General features: G+C 35.4%; 1 protein-coding gene across 3 annotated transcripts in view; it reads left to right on the forward strand.

The window, feature by feature from the left end:
• LOC134215306 (uncharacterized) overlaps positions 1–19,927 on the forward strand; it is a 137,176-nt gene extending 117,249 nt beyond the window's left edge. For 2 of the 3 annotated variants that reach the window (XM_062694524.1, XM_062694525.1), the window contains 2 exons: positions 16,526–16,812; positions 17,125–19,927. In XM_062694524.1, the coding sequence (XP_062550508.1) occupies positions 16,526–16,812; positions 17,125–17,214 (377 nt within the window). In that variant the 3' untranslated portion in view covers positions 17,215–19,927. Of the gene's footprint in view, positions 1–16,525; positions 16,813–17,124 lie in introns of those variants that run through there. The other variant, XM_062694523.1, reaches the window with a different exon arrangement.
• Positions 19,928–20,278: the final 351 nt, after the last annotated feature.

The raw sequence follows: 20,278 nt of genomic DNA on the forward strand, positions 1-20,278 counted from the left end.
TTCATTCGAATTTCAACAGGAAATTCATTCAAATTTCCACAGGAAATTCATTAAAATTTCCACAGGAAATTCATTCGAATTTCCACAGGAAATTCATTCAAATTTCCACAGGAAATTCATTCGAATTTCCACAGGAAATTCATTCGAATTTCCACAGGAAATTCATTCGAATTTCCACAGGAAATTCATTAGAATTTCCACAGGAAATTCATTCGAATTTCCACAGGAAATTCATTCGAATTTCCACAGGAAATTCATTCGAATTTCCACAGGAAATTCATTCAATTTCCACAGGAACTTCATTCAATTTCCCACGGGAAATTCATTCGATTTCCAACAGGAATTTCGTTCGCTTTTCCACAGGAAATTCGTCCCCTTTCCCACAGAAAATTCATTCGAATTCCCACGGGAAATTCATTCGAATTCCCACGTGAAATTCATTCGAATTCCCACGGGAAATTCATTCAATTTCCACAGGAAATTCATTCGAATTTCCACAGGAAATTCATTCAATTTCCACAGGAAATTCATTCAATTTCCACAGGAAATTCATTCGAATTTCCACAGGAAATTCATTCGAATTTCCACAGGAAATTCATTCAATTTCCACAGGAAATTCATTCAATTTCCACAGGAAATTCATTCAATTTCCACAGGAAATTCATTTCAATTTCCACAGGAAATTCATTCCAAATTCCACTGGAAATTCATTCAAAATTCCACAAGAAGTTCATTCGAATTTCCACAGGAAATTCATCCCAATTTCCACAGGAAATTCATTCCAATTTCCACAGGAAATTTATTCGAAATTCCACAGGAAATGTATTTCAATTTCCACAGGAAATGCATTCCAGTTTCCACAGGAAATTCATTCTAATTTCCACGGGAAATTGATTCCAATTTCCATAGGAAATTCATTCCAATTTCCACAGGAAATTCATTCCAATTTCCACAGATAATTCATTCCAATTTCCACAGGAAATTCATTCGAATTTCCACAGGGAATTCATTCCAATTTCCACGGGAAATTCATTCGAATTTCCACAGGAAATTCATTCAATTTCCACAGGAAATTCATTCAATTTCCACAGGAAATTCATTCGAATTTCCACAGGAAATTCATTCGAATTTCCACAGGAAATTCATTCGAATTTCCACAGGAAATTCATTCAATTTCCACAGGAAATTCATCTGAATTTCCACAGGAAATTCATTCAATTTCACAGGAAATTCATTCGAATTTCCACAGGAAATTCATTCGAATTTCCACAGGAAATTCATTCGAATTTCCACAGGAAATTCATTCAATTTCCACAGGAAATTCATTCGAATTTCCACAGGAAATTCATTCAATTTCCACAGGAAATTCATTCGAATTCCACAGGAAATTCATTCGAATTCCACAGGAAATTCATTCGAATTTCCACAGGAAATTCATTCGAATTTCCACAGGAAATTCATTCAAATTTTCACAGGAAATTCATTCGAATTTCCACAGGAAATTCATTCGAATTTCCACAGGAAATTCATTCGAATTTCCACAGGAAATTCATTCGAATTTCCACAGGAAATTCATTCGAATTTCCACAGGAAATACATTTCAATTTCCACAGGAAATTCATTCCAATTTCCACAGGAAATTCATTCCAATTTCCACAGGAAATTCATTCGAATTTCCACAGGAAATTCATTCGAATTTCCACAGGAAATTCATTCGAATTTCCACAGGAAATTCATTCGAATTTCCACAGGAAATTCATTCGAATTTCCACAGGAAATTCATTCGAATTTCCACAGGAAATTCATTCGAATTTCCACAGGAAATTCATTCGAATTTCCACAGGAAATTCATTCGAATTTCCACAGGAAATTCATTCGAATTTCCACAGGAAATCCACAGGAAATTCATTTGAATTTCCACAGGAAATTCATTTGAATTTCCACAGGAAATTCATTCGAATTTCCACAGGAAATTCATTCGAATTTCCACAGGAAATTCATTCGAATTTCCACAGGAAATTCATTCCAATTTCCACAGGAAATTCATTCCAATTTCCACAGGAAATTCATTCGAATTTCCACAGGAAATTCATTCGAATTTCCACAGGAAATTCATTCGAATTTCCACAGGAAATTCATTCGAATTTCCACAGGAAATTCATTCGAATTTCCACAGGAAATTCATTTGAATTTCCACAGGAAATTCATTCGAATTTCCACAGGAAATTCATTCGAATTTCCACAGGAAATTCATTCGAATTTCCACAGGAAATTCATTCGAATTTCCACAGGAAATTCATTCGAATTTCCACAGGAAATTCATTCGAATTTCCACAGGAAATTCATTCGAATATCCACAGGAAATTCATTCGAATTTCCACAGGAAATTCATTCGAATTTCCACAGGAAATTCATTCGAATTTCCACAGGAAATTCATTCAATACAGTAAATACATTCAATTACCACAGGAAATTTATTCGAATTTCCACAGGAAATTCATTCGAATTTCCACAGGATATTCATCCGAATTTCCACAGGATATTCATCCGAATTTCCACAGGATATTCATCCGAATTTCCACAAGAAAATCATTCGAATTTCCACCAGAAATTCATTCAATTTCCACAAGAAATTCATTCGAATTTCCACAGGAAATTCATTCGAATTTCCACAGGAAATTCATTCGAATGTCCACAGGAAATTCATACGAATTTCCACAGGAAAATCATTCGAATTTCCACAGGAAATTCATTCAAATTTCCACAGGAAATTAATTCGAATTTCCACAGGAAATTCATTCGAATTTCCACAGGAAATTCATTCGAATTTCCACAGGAAATTCATTCGAATTTCCACAGGAAATTCATTCGAATTTCCACAGGAAATTCATTCGGATTTCCACAGGAAATTCATTCGGATTTCCACAGGAAATTCATTCGGATTTCCACAGGAAATTCATTCGAATTTCCACAGGAAATTCATTCGAATTTCCACAGGAAATTCATTCGAATTTCCACAGGAAATTCATTCGAATAACCACAGGAAATTCATTCGAATATCCACAGGAAATTCATTCGAATATCCACAGGAAATTCATTCGAATTTCCAAAGGAAATTCATTCGATTGGGAAATAATTCCCATCAAATGAATTCCCTGTGGAAATTCTAATGAATTTCCTGTGGAAATTCTAATGAATTTCCTGAGGAAATTCGAATGAATTTCTTGTGGAAATACGAATAAATTTCCTGTGAAAATTCTAATGAATTTCCTGTGAAAATTCGAACGAATTTCCTGTGGAAATTCGAATGAATTTCCAGTGAAAATTCTAATGAATTTCCTATAGAAATTCGAATGAATTTCCTATGGAAATTCGAAATAAATCCCTGTGAAAATAAAATTCGAATGAATAAATAAATAAAACTCAAATAAGAAAATTATTTTGAGCTTTTTAGTGGAATGTTTTCACTTGTCATAAGACGAGTTTATACAATCCCATTGAATTCCACCACTTAATTGTATCTTGACAGATACGTATTTCGACCTCAACAGTAAGGCCGTCTTCAGTGTCTCGTACTTGACTCGACTTCGAGTCGAGTCGAGTCAAGTACGAGACACTGAAGACGGCCCTACTGTTGAGGTCGAAATACGTATCTGTCAAGATACAATTAAGTGGTGGAATTCAATGGGATTGTATAAACTCGTCTTATGACAAGGGAAAACTCAAATGTTTTTCCTTTGGAAATTTGACTAAATTTCTTTTGAAAATTTGAATGAATTTCCCGTGGAAATTCGAATGAATTTCATGTGGAAAGTCGCAAAAATTTTCTGTGAAAATAAAATTTAACGGTATTTCCCGTGGAAATTCGAATGAATCTCCCGTGTAAATATGACTGAATTTTCTTTGGAAATTCGAATGCTTTTATGCGGACATTCAAATGAATTTTCGGTGGAAATGAACTTGCTGTGAACATTTGAATGTATTTTCTGTGGAAATTTGAATGAGATTTCTTTGGAAATTCGAATGAATTTACTGTGGAACATTTCCTGTTGATATTCGAATGAATTTCTTGTGAAAACTCGAAATATTTTCTAGTGAAATTTGGATTAAATAAACAAATAAAATTTAAATATAACTCCCATGGAAATCGAAATGAATTTCCTGTGGGAAGTGCCATTTTTCATCGCATTTTAAAATATTATCCGGCATTTTCGGATTGTTCATACTTTTAAACTATGCAACTATATATTGCCTTAACAAAATAGAAGTAATAATATTGTAAATATGTACATGGAAAAACTCACCCCTGTCAATGTGCACCACTAACTACGTAGCATTTCCATACAGCTCACAAATTTTCGCACCTTTATTTTGAATACAATTTGAATAAACAACATTGACCTTAAATAAAATAGTGTTGCTTTTATCATTGTCCGTGAACCGATTTGATTTTATAGAAAAGAAAACAAGTGTTGTTCTTTGCTGCGAGCTTAATCGTTGACCACCGTTGTTGACCACACATATAATCGTTCTAGATCTAGGGCCAGGTAATTTATTGTTTTAATCAGAGATGTTTCATGCATATAAGCAATATGGCGAAAACAGAGAGAAGTAAACTACAAATACAATCAATTTGATAGCAACTTTCCAAATTATTTAGTTTAATTTTAGCTTACTTCACACTCTACACCTAGTTTTATTGCTTACAGTAATTATTCGTTTCAATTATGTTTCCTTTTTTTCGAAGCCTGCTCAACTCCTTCCTTTCAGCATGATCTTTACAACAATGGAACTATTGACATCTTTATTGCATTGCGCTATCGCTTGCTTCACCGTCACCATCGGAATAACTGCTTCATTGTGTTGATTCATTCTTCAACTTGCAGGGAACATGAATAAAACAAAACAAAAACCAGAATCCTGGCACACTCGTTGGTTATCATATCTCTACAAGCTGTTGTTGATTGTGAATGCTTGCCACGTTGAAGGACTCAGCATTTAGTTTTGGGCTATTTTTAAACAATAGAAAAAATGTGAACAATAACCGAAAGATGCAACTGTCATTTCTAAATATCCGATTATAAAGTAGTAATTTTAACAGAAAATTTTAAAATTGTAAATTAAGAAATGAGAGTGAAAGCAGCTTTCACAACTGGTTATTGTAGGATTTTGTTTTACTGAATTACTCATTCCGTTCAATATTTGATGTTACTAAATATAACAAAATGTTACAATGAAGTGTTCTCTTCTACTAAATGCTTAAACAATGCTATTACTGAATTCTGTTTTAACGATTACCCTCAGACTCTTATACCAGCACCGGCATAACATTCGTTGATTCAACATTGTTCCCTCTCTTTTTACTCGCCCACTAGAATTCACAAATCTTCAATCAGAATAGGCTTTTGGTGCTTTGTGTGCTTTTCGCACCGCATATGTACGCTAACTCAACTAATCTGCACAATGGCTTCGTTTTACGGTGTCCCACTTTCACCGAGAAGATCTGCGTTTTATCACTGCCGCCGGAGCTAAAATCGCTAAATCACCACAAGAATTCTGCACTGCATTCTGTATTCCTTGCAAAAAAAAAATTCTCTAGAAACATGGTGCACAGAAATAGTCTGCACGATGAGCTTTATTTTGGATTGTGCCAGCCAGATGCACCGTTTTAGAATTTCTTCATGATACTATGACATTTTATCGCTTGGAATTTAAAAGCCTCTGGTGTTGCAATGCAATGTGGAAAGCTTCTGAGCAATATGGAAATCTTGTTTCAAACATTTGCATACAGATTCAAATGATTAGGCAATTAAAACTGACCTAATTTTCATCAACAAAACTGGTAGTTATACCAAACCAGATTATTAAGAATTGGAGAGGCATGGCTGGGCACCCACAAAACTTGTGGTGGGTGGTAATCATTATCTTTTCTAGAATGTCTTCCTATCATGTAGGATGAATGCATGAATTTGTTTGTTTGAGAAACTGCATATATCCATTTTACACAATTTCGAGAAAACAACAAAAATCTGTTTTTGGACAAATTGGCACCGGATCATTCGATTTCTTCAATACAGATCAATAGTTTATGGAAAAACTCTATCCCTGAGGCATTGTTAGTACAAAAACTGTAAGCAGAACTCCAGAACTCTGCAAAGTGAGTGCACATATGCACACGGAAACAAATGCATACCCACAATCATGAAATCATGAATCATGCCAGCTCATGAAATCATGATTATAATTCATGATTTCAGGAACATTATTCATGGTACTACGCAATCTTCAACAGTCGACAAAATGCATAACCGGTTATACTTCGAACACTCCCTTTCCAAGAAGTGAGAACGGCTGAAAGGTAGCACGCCGGACTCTCACTCGGTGTACTCGAGTTCAAAACCCCTGTTGAACTTTTTTTTTTTTTCGATCTCAACAACCAAATCGTAACGCATTGGTTACGTTACGCGAAAATAAATCATGAAATCATGATTTATATTTATGGTGTATTTTCATAAAATTAAAACACGTTGGATTCATGAAATCATGAATTATTTTCTCATTTCCGGGAACAGATTTTTACCCGTGTGGTTTCTCAAAAAAAAACAAAAAAAAAATGTCATACATTTTCAAACAAAATTTTTTTTTCGTATTTTTTTGCCAGAATACGTATTTTTGGACGAGGATTCAGAATATATAAAAGCAAATGTTTTGTGGTACATAAAAAACTATTAACAGATGTCACTATATAATATTTCATTAAAATACTTACTTTTAGAAGTACTCGCATGCGATTCCAAGGGTGGGAAATGTTTGTTTATGCTTTTCCGCTATCTTTTCTACGTTGCTGTAATTCTTTAAATGAAAACCACCAAGCTTTTAGTTTAGACCAACATGAAACTTGCTGGTGATAAAAAAGTTTTGAAAAAAGCCAAGACAAAACCTACGATGGGGCACCGAAATCCGTACATTTACAAGAGCGTAGCCAGAGGGGGGCAGGGAATTCCTTTAAACATGTACACTTTACGATCCAATCGTATTCAGAAATAGGTGGTTGAAATTCTAAAGATTCCCAAAAACTTTTTACACAGAAAAAAATAATGAAAAATAAACATCGCGTAAAGCTTGACATGAGGAAATTTACGCTATTCTACGCTGAAATGGCACTCTTGCCAAAAAGATTGCTTGCAACTTGTATGCAATATTGACTATTTACGTCAAATATTGTATACGTTTAGGCTACATCCCGTGTGGAATTACGCTAATAATGACGTTCCATTTATGTGCATGATTTTTAGCGTAAATTTCAGTGAATTTTTCTATCTGTGTAGGGTATCCAGGATTCCGTGAAGTGATTGTGAGTTTTTTTATGTTGCGGAAAACCCAATAGCTAGCCGACCATAGGATTGCCGGATAGCCTCTTCTGTCCTCAGTTGGTCAAGGCTGGATTACAATAGTGCGTTGCTATTGTACAGTAGTAGCACAATAGTGCGTCGCGCGTTACTCATTGTTGTACTAAATGTTCTAAATCAACCGCGTCACAACGTCGGGCGCAACGGTTCTGAAAATATTTAAATTTAGTACATTGAACTGAATTTAATTATGAAAAATATGAAAATAAAAAAAAATGAAGTGAATCAAAACGTGGTATTTATCTGGTCATCAGATCTGAAGATTCGTACATAATTTATAATCCAATCTTATTTAGTGGTTTTCTTAAGACTTTCTAGTGTTCACTAAGAAATTCATAAATCGCCTTTTTTATTTTATCTACTTGGTCGTTTCCTCGTTTTCTTCTTGAGGATTTCATATACTTGATGTGATATTTTCCTTTTCTCTCCAGTAGTTCCCCGGGAGTTCCACCAGTAGTTCCTCCGGGAATTTATTCAGGCTTTCTTTCAGGAATTCATTTAGGCTTTCTTTAGGAATTTATCTACAAATTCCTCCAGAAGTTCCTCCGAGAATTTCTCTGAGAGTCCCTTTGGGAGGTCCTCTAGGAATTCTTCCAGGAGTTCCTCCCGAAATTCTTACGGAAGTTCATTTGGGAGTTCATCCGGAAGTTCTTTCGAGAGTTCCTCTGGGAATTCTTCCAGGATTTCCTCCGGAAATTCTTCCTGTAGTTTTTCAAGATTTTTTTTCCAGAAGTTCCACCGGCAGTTCCTCTGAAAATTCCTCCATAAATTATTCTGAAAGAACTGCCGGTGAAACTCCCGGAAGAATTCTCGTAGAAACTACCGGTGGATCTCCTGGAGTAATTCCCGAAGGAACTGCCGGAGGAACTCTCGTGAGAACTCCCGGAGGAATTTCAGGAGGAACTCCTAGAAGAATTCCTGTAGGACCTCCCGGAGGAACTCCCAGAGAAACTATCGGAAGAACTTTGGGAGGAATTTCCAGCTATATTTCTGAAGAAAGCCTAAATGATTTCCTGAAAAAGCCAGAACGATTTCCTGGAAGAGCTACTGGTGGAACTCCCGGAGGAATTTGCAGAGGAACACCCGGAGGAAGTGCCGGTGATATTCCCGGAGGAACTCTCGGAGGAATTCTCGAAGTAACTCCCGGAGGAATTTGTGAAGAAACTCCCGGGAGAATTTTCAGAGAAACCCCCGGAGGAACTGCCAGTGGAACTACCAGAAGAACTCTCGATCTTATAAGTAAATATCGTCTAGCTGAAACCTTTGTAGGGGTATGTAGCTGAATTATAATCATCATCATCAGAGAATCTCGCGGAGAATTCCCCTAGGAGCTACCAGATAAATTCTCGGAGGAACTTCTGAAGAAATTTCTTTATAAATATTTCTGAACAAGCCTAAATGAATTGAATGAATTCCCGAAAAAAATTCTGAATAAATTCAGAGGAACCCACGTAAGAACTGCTGATTGAACTACCGGAATAACTCTCGGAGGAAATCCTGGAGGAATTCTTGGAGAAACTGCCGGTGGAATTGCTGTAAGAATTCCCAGAGGAACTCCCGGAAGAATTTCCGGAGAGTTTCCACCGGAATTCTTTCAGGTAATTAATCTAGGAATTCCATTGATAATTTCACTTTAGGTAACATTTCTGCATAAATTGTATGGAATTGGTGGAATTCCTGGAGAAATTCTTTAAAATTTTCACAAGAAATTATTCGAAAATTTCACGGAAAATTTTATGGAATTTACACAATAAATTGGAAGATTTTTCACGAAATTCTCAGAAATGTTCATTGGCAATTCTGTGGAAGCGGTGTTGAACTTAGTGTGTAGAATAAACAAACACCTTAATAAAGTTTAAAAAAAAAATCTGTGGAATCTCCTCGGAATATTCGTAGGAATTCCGCAGTGCAGTTTTTCAGAAATTTGTATGAGAAACAGCACGAAAGAATTATAAGAAGAATTCGTGAATCCCCTGCAGAACTTATGAAGGAGTTCGTGGAGGATTTCTTGGAGTGAATAATGGTGGATTTTTCGGATCAATTCCCGGAGAAATTTATGGTGAAATTCCAGAAGACATTGCCGCAAGTTGCTGGCATTCCTAAAAAATCCCTGATAGAATTCCCGATAGAATGCCTGGAGCAATTGTGAATTCCTGGAGATAGCTTGCATATTGTTTTTTCTGCCTATTTTATAATATTATTTCAGAGAGGATTTGTTTAGAAATTCAGATGTATGGTTCTAGTTTTCTAAAACTTACGGAAGAATGCAGGATTTTTATAATAATTTTTAAGCCGATTTTATATTATTTCTGAATACTAAGTTCGTTACTAATTTTAAATCAATTTAAATAATAAAAAATATCTGTTCAATAAATCATTTTTTAATATCATTATTTTTTCAATCATTATTGTTGTTAAATAAACGCACAACGCGATTTGGTTTCAAAGTTTTTGGAACTTAGAAGAAAATAGTGCCGAGTACTAATATTTATTTGTTTTTATAAAACAACTGGAAAATAACAATTTAGAAGACCTAAAAAAGTTGCCCTCCCCCTACTCGAAATCCTGGCTACGCCCATGTACACTTAAGAACCTCAGTATATGAAAAAGTCTTTAGAAAATAGGAATCGAATGCAAATGAAACGTTTATCGTTGATACAAGAGTGTAGTGGTAGCAATGAGGTTATTTAAAAAAATAATAACCAAGTGCGTATTGCTGAGCTTTCATAATTTGGTTACATCGCATGTTCAAGAATTTGTGATATGCAAAGATATATAACATTTTAATAATATTGAATTTTGGTTAACTTCAATTTCTTAATATTTTTTAAATAACCTCATTGCTACCACTACAACTACACTACAACTACTACAGTAGGCCTCTACTTTTGAAGTGTTCCGCATGTACACATTAGAAACTAAGAAAAATATGGTACAATAATGACAACACCTCCTGATCCGAATTCCGTCCACCGTGGACGGATTCCGAATCAAAGGATCAAAATCCGCACAGCTTTTGTTTAACTAAATATTTAAAATAAAGCAGACTGTTTGACTAAACTATCACTGAAAATAGCTAAATACGCACCTTGAAGAGTGACCCCTTTAATTTGTATTTCGCTAGACTTACTGTATTAGTCGCAATTTGCAATTAAAACACGCTTACTTTTGGTGCAATTATGTTCTACACGCAAACAAATGGCGCCAGAAACTCGCATTTTGTGGGTGGCGATTTGTTTTTGATTTGTGTTGTTTTAATTTCAAAGCCTACTTTTCATCTCAATGGCCTAAAAGCTTACACGGAAGAAATAAACTACCCAATAGTGAGTATAATTCACCTAACCTCGAACATCCGTACGGGAAGCCAAAATTGAGTAAGTAGGGTCGAAGTAGTTTGCCTTTACTCCCATGTTAAAAAAGTACCCAACGGAAAATTTATTTACCTAAATGTAAGTTTAATTCACTCAATCTCGACCTCAGGTAGGGGAACTGGGGGTAGGACGCCCACGTTAAGGAAAATGCCATTTTTATCAATGAAAACCACCATTTCAGCCAGTTTTCATCAGCGCATACTAAAGAACAGCATATCTGCGACTGACTACCGATGACAGATATCTAATTGTACATTTTATTGCACAGAAATTTGATTTTTAAAAAGCACCCGAAAATATTGATTTTGAAACCATGCGGGGTGAGATGCGCCAGTGGATGGGTTAAAACGCGCATGTGTTTATCGTACTGATTTTCATTTTAATTGCCTACATTAAGGCAATTAACCGAATGTTTCAGCTGTTTCGGTCATACGAAATGAGCATGGGCGTACTGCCCCACACCGACCTCAGAAGTTTGAAGGCCCATCAAATCGTTTTAAGACCAATTTTGACGACGATTTCGTGTGGAACATAAAGAACACGAGTAAGCAGCATGGCTCATGGCTCAATTTTCAATTTACCAATGAATAACAGCGATAGAAAGACTAAATTTCACCGAGCTAGAATTGCATCAAAACACGCAAAAATCATTTTTTCGAGTTTTTCATGTGTAACTAGAGAAAAATCATGAAATATATGTATCCAATGGCAATATTTTTCATTGATTCATCGTATAGACTATTTAAAATAATCACAATGGGGATATTTAACCTTATTCAGGGGTGGCGCGTTTTAACCCCTATGGGCGTGTTACCCCCGCTTCCCCTAATAAAACTCAAAATTGGCTTCCCGTATTGAACTGGCGTCGTTGGATTGTTTGGCTCTTTTGTTTTTGACAACAAAAGAAAGAGTGGATGAAAGAGAAGAGAAAAAAATAACTCAAAAGTAAGTTTAAAAATACTCAATTTTGGGTACTTTTTTTCCTCCGTGTACTGTCAAGTATAAGAACAGAATAAATGATTTGTAAATTAATTTTCCATTAATTTATTGATATCTTCAGAGGTAGACGGATTTCGGTGCTGAATTAACGAAGCGCATTGATTTAAACCAATTATTGCTTCTTGGTTGGCCAGAAAAACATCATTTCATACCATTGAGCATGTAGGTATGAATCGCCAAAAAGTAGATATAAACCAGAAAAAATATTTTAAGCTCTTTTTAGTAAATGTATTCACCTGTCTAAGACGAGTTTAGTACTTTCCATTTAATTCCACTACGTTTTGTTATCTTTGCAGATACGTATTTCGATCTCAACTGTGAGGCCGTTATCGGTGTCTCGTACTTGACTCGACAAGTACGAGACACTGAAGACGGCCTCACAGTTGAGGTCAAAATACGTATCTGAGAAGATAACAAAACGTAGTGGAATTAAATGGAAAGTACTAAACTCGTCTCAGACGGTCAGATATAAACTTTTTTTTCGACATTACGGAGTGTTATTCCTTATTCTTTTCGTTTCTGATTTCAATCCATATATTGCACGAAGAAGAACATTGTTTTTGCGATATCAAAAAATAAACAAATAATCAACATGAACGTTGACAGCTTTTCATTTATTAGCATGTAGGTTGTATCGACGTCATAAAGTGAACCGTCTAAGACGAGTTTAGTACTCTCCATTTAATTCCACTAATTATTTTGTTATCTTTGCAGATACGTATTTCGACCACAACTGTGTGGTCGAAATACGTATCTGCAAAGATAACAAAATAATTAGTGGAATTAAATGGAGAGTCCTAAACTCGTCTTAGATGGTTGAATACATTCCACTAAAAAGAGCTTACAATATTTTTTCCGTCATAAAGTGGTCGTATCATGGTTGACGAACTTCGCGCCAACTCGACCAGCGGTTGGCAGCACCATCTCAGAATCGAATGAAACTTGGTGGGCATAAAGATATGGTATTTCTAAGACACTCTGCATACTTAGTTTTTCAAAAATTGTCAAGAGTAACATTTGATGAGGGCCTAATTTTTTTTCATGGATTTTTTATAAATCGATGTAACTCTGAAATGACAAGACCTACAAAAAAGTGTTGTATGGCAGACTGTCGTGAAATTCCCAGAAGTTTTTTGGAAAAATATCCAAAAAATAAAATACCGATTTCTACACTGAAAAAAATTAGTTCTAAAAATTAAAATCGATATTACAAAAAAACCTCATCTCAGAAATCCATTAAAATTTTTTCCGCGGATAGGTATTTTAATTATCTAACTTTTCTGGGAATAATGTTCCTGTGACATATTTAAGGAAAAAAAGTTTTTCTAACAAAAACTTTTTTCATGTCCATATTGAGTGAAAATTTATCAGCGTGTTTTATGCCTACAGCGCCAATTATAGGTTCAGCAGCCTATCATCAACCAACGACACATTTTGGAAGTATAAAAAAATGTTTAGGAAGCAATTTAGCATAATCTAACATTAATGTGGACCAACATTTGGAAAGGGCGTATATTTTCCTAGATTGCTTATATCAATGTTACACACAAATGACCAGATTTACAAAATTGTGATGTTTGATGGACTATCGTAAATTTGTCTGAACTATGAAGTCTGAAACATAAAAGAGCGTTTCGTTCACCGAGAAAATAAATTAATGAATGTAAAGATTAAAATTGGTTTAGCAAAAATAAAAATTGGAGGTCGATTTTTTTATCAGATAAACATTTTGATTCCAAACGATGAAGCTCGGTAGGTAATTTCAATAAGCTCATTTAAAGAATAATAAATTTTACGCATTTTTTTTATTTTTCTCTTCAATTTTATTTGTTTAATTTAATTTGTAAACTTAGTCGAACAATTCATAGACTTTTGGGTCTTCATCTGAGTTGGAATATTTTTAGCCAGGATTTTATTATGAGCGATTGGTATAAAAGAATGAAGCTTTTGTGTGCCAATTACAGTTTTTGCTTTTTTGAAAAGTTCAAACTTTTGTTGAGTACCGTCGTCGGGGGTGACAATGGGTCAAATGGGGGTGAGAATGGGTCACTGTTTCAACTACTTAGAATGCTTGTAGAATGGATATATCTGAGGACAAGAAGACAAAAATATAAGAGACCTTTTTGAACGATTTTGCTCTACGCCCTCCATGCTCGCGGTGAGAGCGATGACCCATTCTCACCCCCAGACCCATTGCCACCCCCGATGGCGGTATTGCTCATTCGTGATATAACAGAAATGTAATATAGTGATATTTTTGTTTGATTGAAAACGTGCCCATTCGCCCATTCGTACAACTCCCGAGGAGTCTTGATAGTATTTCTATAATCTTTGGCAAGAGTTGCTCGTTTTGCCATTCGTTTGAGAGTGCCACCAATAGCTTCGCAAGGGCATTTTCCGTGCGATGTTGTAAAAAAGTGGCATTCTGCTTCTAAGCCATGTTTTGAATTTAAATTACACAGCCTTGCAAAGTTCCTTTTATTTTTATAATGTGCTGCAGCTCACCCAGACACAAAAGTAATTTTTGTAAAATCGATCGACTGTTTCAAAAAGTCAATTAATTTTGAAATGAATAAGTGAACAGCTTTTGTGTCATGGGTCATTACTTCTGATTAATAAAGCTAACGTTTTCCTTCTAACCGTTTCTTTTAAAGTAAACTTCGAATGGATGTATTGTTGCCTGGGAATTATTCCAACCTTGAGCAGCATTTTGGATAATGAATGGATAATTTTCAGATAAATCTAACAGTACAAGTGTATTGTTGTTTGCAAATAATGTCATAAGTTATAAGTTTATCAATTTTTTCAATAAAATACGATACAAAATCATCTACATGCTTTATAACGGTTTCTAAATTACACCGTTCAGTGGTTAGCCTTTGCTGAAAAACAACATCTTCTTTTCCACTATTACAATTAAATATCACTTCAGTTTCGTTTCGGCAACATTGTCCGTTTCCAAAGTAATTATTTTTTTGTAATTGTTTTTAAGTTACTTCGATACAAAAAGTCAAATAAAACATAAACCCTTTACAAATGTTGGTCCACAATTATGTTAGATTATGCTAAATTGCTTCCCAAACAAATTTTTTACGTCCAAAATGTGTCGGTGACTGAACCTATAATTGGCGCTGTAGGCATAAAACACGCTGATAAATTTTCACTCAATATGGACATGAAAAAAGTTTTTGTTAGAAAAACTTTTTTGCTTATAATTAACTGAGATGGTGCTGTCAGCCCCATAGAAGGGTTGGGCGAAATTCGTCGGTTATAACTTATACCTTGATTCACAAAACCACCAAGTATGGAAGAGGTTTTATGTGAGACTTGAAGTGTTTTATAAAATCGTTGCTCCTAATTTGGAACGCATATCAGGTTTTAATTATTGCGTTAAAACTGGGCCAACTGGCCGTGACATGGTTGTATAGCGGTCAACAAGAGGATGTGAGAACTGGGAAGTCTGCACGGGAGGTTTTGAGATTAGGTTCTGAAAAAGGTACGCTATAAAACTCTGATACAACCTGGATTGTTACTTGCCTTGTTGGATATCGATCTTCGGATGGCTGCTTCAATCTCTTGCAATGATGGGTTTTCGGAATTACCACGGGTAATGCATCACTGCTTGGCGGCTCATGCTGAGGTGTCGAAACTTGAAGAAATTGCTCGAAGTGCTCGAACCAACGTTTCAGTTGATTAGTTGGGCCGGTGAGAAACTGATCTGTCACGTTTTTCACTGGCATCCTCGGATTCATCTTTACTCCCAACAGTGATGAATTTCAAAGATAATGAAAAAAATCACTATAATAAGAACAAAAAATCCTTGCTTCACTTTGTTTTTGTTGGAGGTAACAATGACAAAAATCTAAAAAATTGGTCAGAATGCCTCTCCGAGTTTCTCTGCTGGTAGTTTTTTCGTGAAATATGTTTTGCACCATAAATGTTGATACCATTCTTAAAACATTGGATTGTTGAATTAATTCTGAACAATCCAACACACTGTTGTTTTTTTGTTAAATTCTCGCTTAATGCTAGCAAATCTGCATTTGTGGTCGAAATCACATGCTTTTTGAAAAAAGGTAATCATTTGTGGAGTATTAGTTCAAATCCAGCTTTAGTAAGGAGACAAATGGACTTCTTCTAATGTCCTGTCCGTTGTATTATGCTAGATGTTGAGTTTTCAGTCTACAGAGCCTTTGGTTGAAAGAGAATATTCTGTCTTTTGGAAAACCTACTACTGACGACATAAAAGTTCATATAGTTATTCATTTATAACACGTTCCTTAGCACACTGTAGCAATCCTCTTGAATTATATCCGTACTTATATAGCAATCAGCAGCAAGTGCAAAGCTGTGATTCCGAACAATTTAATATCATCGTTAAGCCATTCACCATTTGCTCTTCACTGTATGTTATCCGTGCACCTGCTTGCTTCCACTGCAAACATCAGCAACATCATCTCAATCAAACCAGGACCGCTTGCTCCAGTTTACCTACAATGCTAGACAAAGCCACCGCAAGACGCAATTAAACCAATTACCTAATGCATTACGCAACTGTCGTACATTAAGATAAAATCCTCGTTTACTTTATATCGTTACTCTCTATAACGTGCTATTTATATCTTTCCGTTGATGAGTCAAAGCCCGTTCGAGGGTTGAATAATCGTTTTTTTTTATTCCTTCCATCTTGTTGCGTTTTTCCGGTTTTCATGCTTTTTCTACGCCCTCAATACATCAATAACGTAGGTTCACGAAGACCAAGTTTAGCTTCAGTTCACAGTACAACGTCGTCGGTTCGGAGTTACAGCATGCGGCGATTCGAGGCGGAAATTCAACAGAAGGAACTGCGGCAAGAAATGAAGAAACATTTGGTTCGGCTGCAGGAGCAACAACAGCTGCAGAAAATCAAACCCAACATCATCATCGGCGACGTGATATCCTGTCCGATGAACAAACCCATTCTCACCACCCCCAGCCCGATGACGCCGAACTCGATAGACGATCTGCTGCCGTCGGTTGACGAAACACAGGAGGTAGGTTGGGCGTTGGATTGTGCTTTTGTGGATGATTTCACCTAGCTCGTTACAAAGAAACAAGGTAGGCCGTATATATGAAATATTAATTAAATTAACATAGACGGCCTACTTCATTAAAATATGTCCTTCGAATTTCCACGAGAAATTCCTTCGAACCTCGACGGGAAATACCTTCGAATTTCAACGGAAAATACCTACAAAAACTCTACAAAAAAACATTTAATGCGACCTTAAGACATGGTAGAATTGTATAAACTCCTTTTCTATTTGTAACATAATGCCATTAATAAATATTTATTTCACTTTCAGTTTTCTCCTAACCTTAGCCAGAGATCTGCTAGTGATAGTATGTGCGGTGGCTACGATGGCCCCTGCAGTTCCACTGAGCTACTAAAATAATAAACGGTGCAAAACTGACTAAATGACACAAAGTCTCAAACTCACACAACCCATGAAGGATACAACCTAGAGGTTATCATCATTGTTGATTAGACATTTTATGGAATTTTTAGATAAGTTACACTATTAAGTACGACATTTATATAGTGTAATTCAGATGTAGTCTAGAATATTACAACAACAACAACAACAGCCATAACAAAAAAACGAATGCAAACGGTAACAACATGATGACGTTGATGAAGAGATAGTTGAAAACAGTAGACCAATCTAATCAAATCAAACAAAAATCTGGTTATGAATCGAATCGATTTAGCTCTTGTTTCCGAACACTGTAGTATCAGTTGACTGATAGGACAAAACCCCAATTGAAGTTCCATGTTCCATATAGTGCATCTGAGTCTCAGATTTAAAGTTTAATGTGAGCAAATTTAGCAAAACAAAAAGCGCAGTATTCTACTACTAATTCCATTACATAAGCAATAATTGAACCCAGAACAAAAAAACAGCTCAACAAGTTTTGTAAGTGCAGTCGCTAAGTTTTGATCAGTTGAACAATAGGAACATACAAGTTTACAAAAATCAAGGAATGAGCAAACCGAAAATATTCTTATGATGGAATCGTTCGAATAAAAACGTCTGAATAAAACAGTGAACGGAACTAAAAATAATAATTGAGTTACAAAACAGACACAAGCAAATCGCTCGGCCGCAGGAACATTCTTCTTCGATCAGTAAGCGATTGAGTTGCAGAAAGCAATGTGATAATAGAATATTGCTAAATAGACTTGACCTGCTGAATCTCCGAAGAATCAGCATTTAATTGAGTTTTCGGATTCTATTATTCACCAACAAATTACAACAAATCTTATTCTAGATCGATGAAAGTGTAGTATAACTGTCTGTTGTTATTTAGGGATTGAAACTAATTCTAAAACTGATTTTACGACAAACAGGCACGCTGATACTTATCAAGATTAAGTTACCCAATACTATGTTCTTCAATTGCATGTGAAGGATGGTCATTAAATTGAATTCGTTTCCTAATTAAGTATATGCAGGCTAATGCTGTAAGGTGCTATTGATTATTTTATTATCCATAAACGATCAAGTAACACATTCATAAACCTTTTTAGACAAACGCTACACAGATTTCACAATAATGATAGTCATGATGAAAAATACATAATTATTTTTAAAAATATATATATTTTACAGGTAAGCAATGGCCTTTCAGCTTTGGGAATTGAGTTAACTATTGTACCAACAGACATCAAGGTTACAATTTTTTCATTAATATTTTTTATTTCCGAATGATTGAAGGTTGCACGAATTTCAAAAGGATCTGTAGGTACCTTCAAACAAGCTTGCTGCCTTGATTCAAACGAAGAAATCAGTTTCATTAACCCATAGAACAGCGAATGGTTGATTTTAACAGTCTCTGCCAGAATCAAAATTGAGCAAGATATTGTATTATTCAGCACATTCAAGTAGCCGAGTGTAAAGGGTGATTACAATAGAATTGCAACACAAAACTTTATTCCTTAAAAAAAGGTTTTTCGACGGCTTACTTGGAACTTACAAGACTCTTTTTAAAATGTTGTACAACATCGGAATTAACATGATATTCGGATCAGATTGCATTCGACGCAAAATCCTGTCTCATTGTTTCCTATTGAAAATTGGCTAGATCGGACCATGGGCTAGGAAGTTATGGCCAAAATACTTTTTTCATGAAGAAGCGCGTAAAAAAGTCTAACTCACTTTTCTTACACTTACCCTCAATCGATTTATTCGCAACAGTTTACATTCGACGTAGAAGCTTGTTTTCTATTGGAAATTGGCCAAATTGAACTATGGACAAGCAAGTTATAGCCAAAATATTTTTTTCATGAAGAAGCGCGTAAAAAACTCTCGTTCACTTTTTTGCACTTACCCTTAACCGATCTACTCGCATCAGATTGCATTCGACGCAAAATCCTGTCTCATTGTTTCCTATTGAAAATTGGCTAGGGCTAGGAAGTTATGGCCAAAATACTTTTTTCATGGAGTAGCGCGTAAAAAAGTCTAACTCACTTTTCTTACACTTACCCTCAATCAATTTACTCGCAACAGGTTGCATTCGACGCAGAAACTTGTCCCATTGTTTCCTATTGAAAATTGGCCAGATCGAACTATGGCCAAAATACTTTTTGCCTTTCTCGTATAAATACAAGGTATACGTAAAGGCTATATGTTCGCTCCAAAAACAAACTTTTTAAAGAAGGCTCGGAAACCCATAGTGTTATATACCAATCGACTCAGCTCGACGAATTGAAGTGATGTCCTTGTATGTGTGCGCACCACTTTTTTTTTGCACTTACCCTCTACCGATTTCTTCGCAACAAGCTGCATTCGACGCAGAATCCTGTCCTATTGGAAATTGGCCGAATCGAATTATGGGCTTGAAAGTTATGACCAAAATACTTTTTCGCATGAAAAAGCGTATAGAACAGTTCAGATCACTTTTTTTCACTAACCCTCAACCGATTTACCCTCAACGCAGTATCCTGCCACATTGTTTCCTATTGAAAACTGGCCGTATTGGATCATGGGCTTGGAAGTTATGGCCAAAATATGTTTTTTACAAAGAAATCAAAAAAAAAAAAATTTCATCGAAAAATCGCCTAAAAAGTGTTACTCATTTTTTTGGAACTTATTCCTAACCAATTTGTTTGCAACAAGTTGCATTCGACGCAGTATTTCGACCCATTGTTTCCTATTAAAATTTAACCGGATCGGAAATGGGCTTCAAAGTTATGTCAAAATACTTTTTCTCATAAAAAACGCGTAAAAAAGTCTAGCTCACTTTTTTAAATTTCCCCTCAACCAATTTCTTTGCAACAGATTGCATTCGACGCAAAATTATTTCCTTTTGAAAATTGGCCGGATCAGACTATGGGCTTGGAAATTATGACCAAAATATGTACTATTTTTTTAATGCACGAGAAAGGGCCAATCACCGCTAGGTGCATTAATCTGGATTTTTTATTATTGTATCACCAAATTTTTGTATAGGTGAATT

This window comes from Armigeres subalbatus, chromosome 2, assembly GCF_024139115.2.
Source record: "Armigeres subalbatus isolate Guangzhou_Male chromosome 2, GZ_Asu_2, whole genome shotgun sequence".
NCBI lineage: Eukaryota > Metazoa > Arthropoda > Insecta > Diptera > Culicidae > Armigeres > Armigeres subalbatus.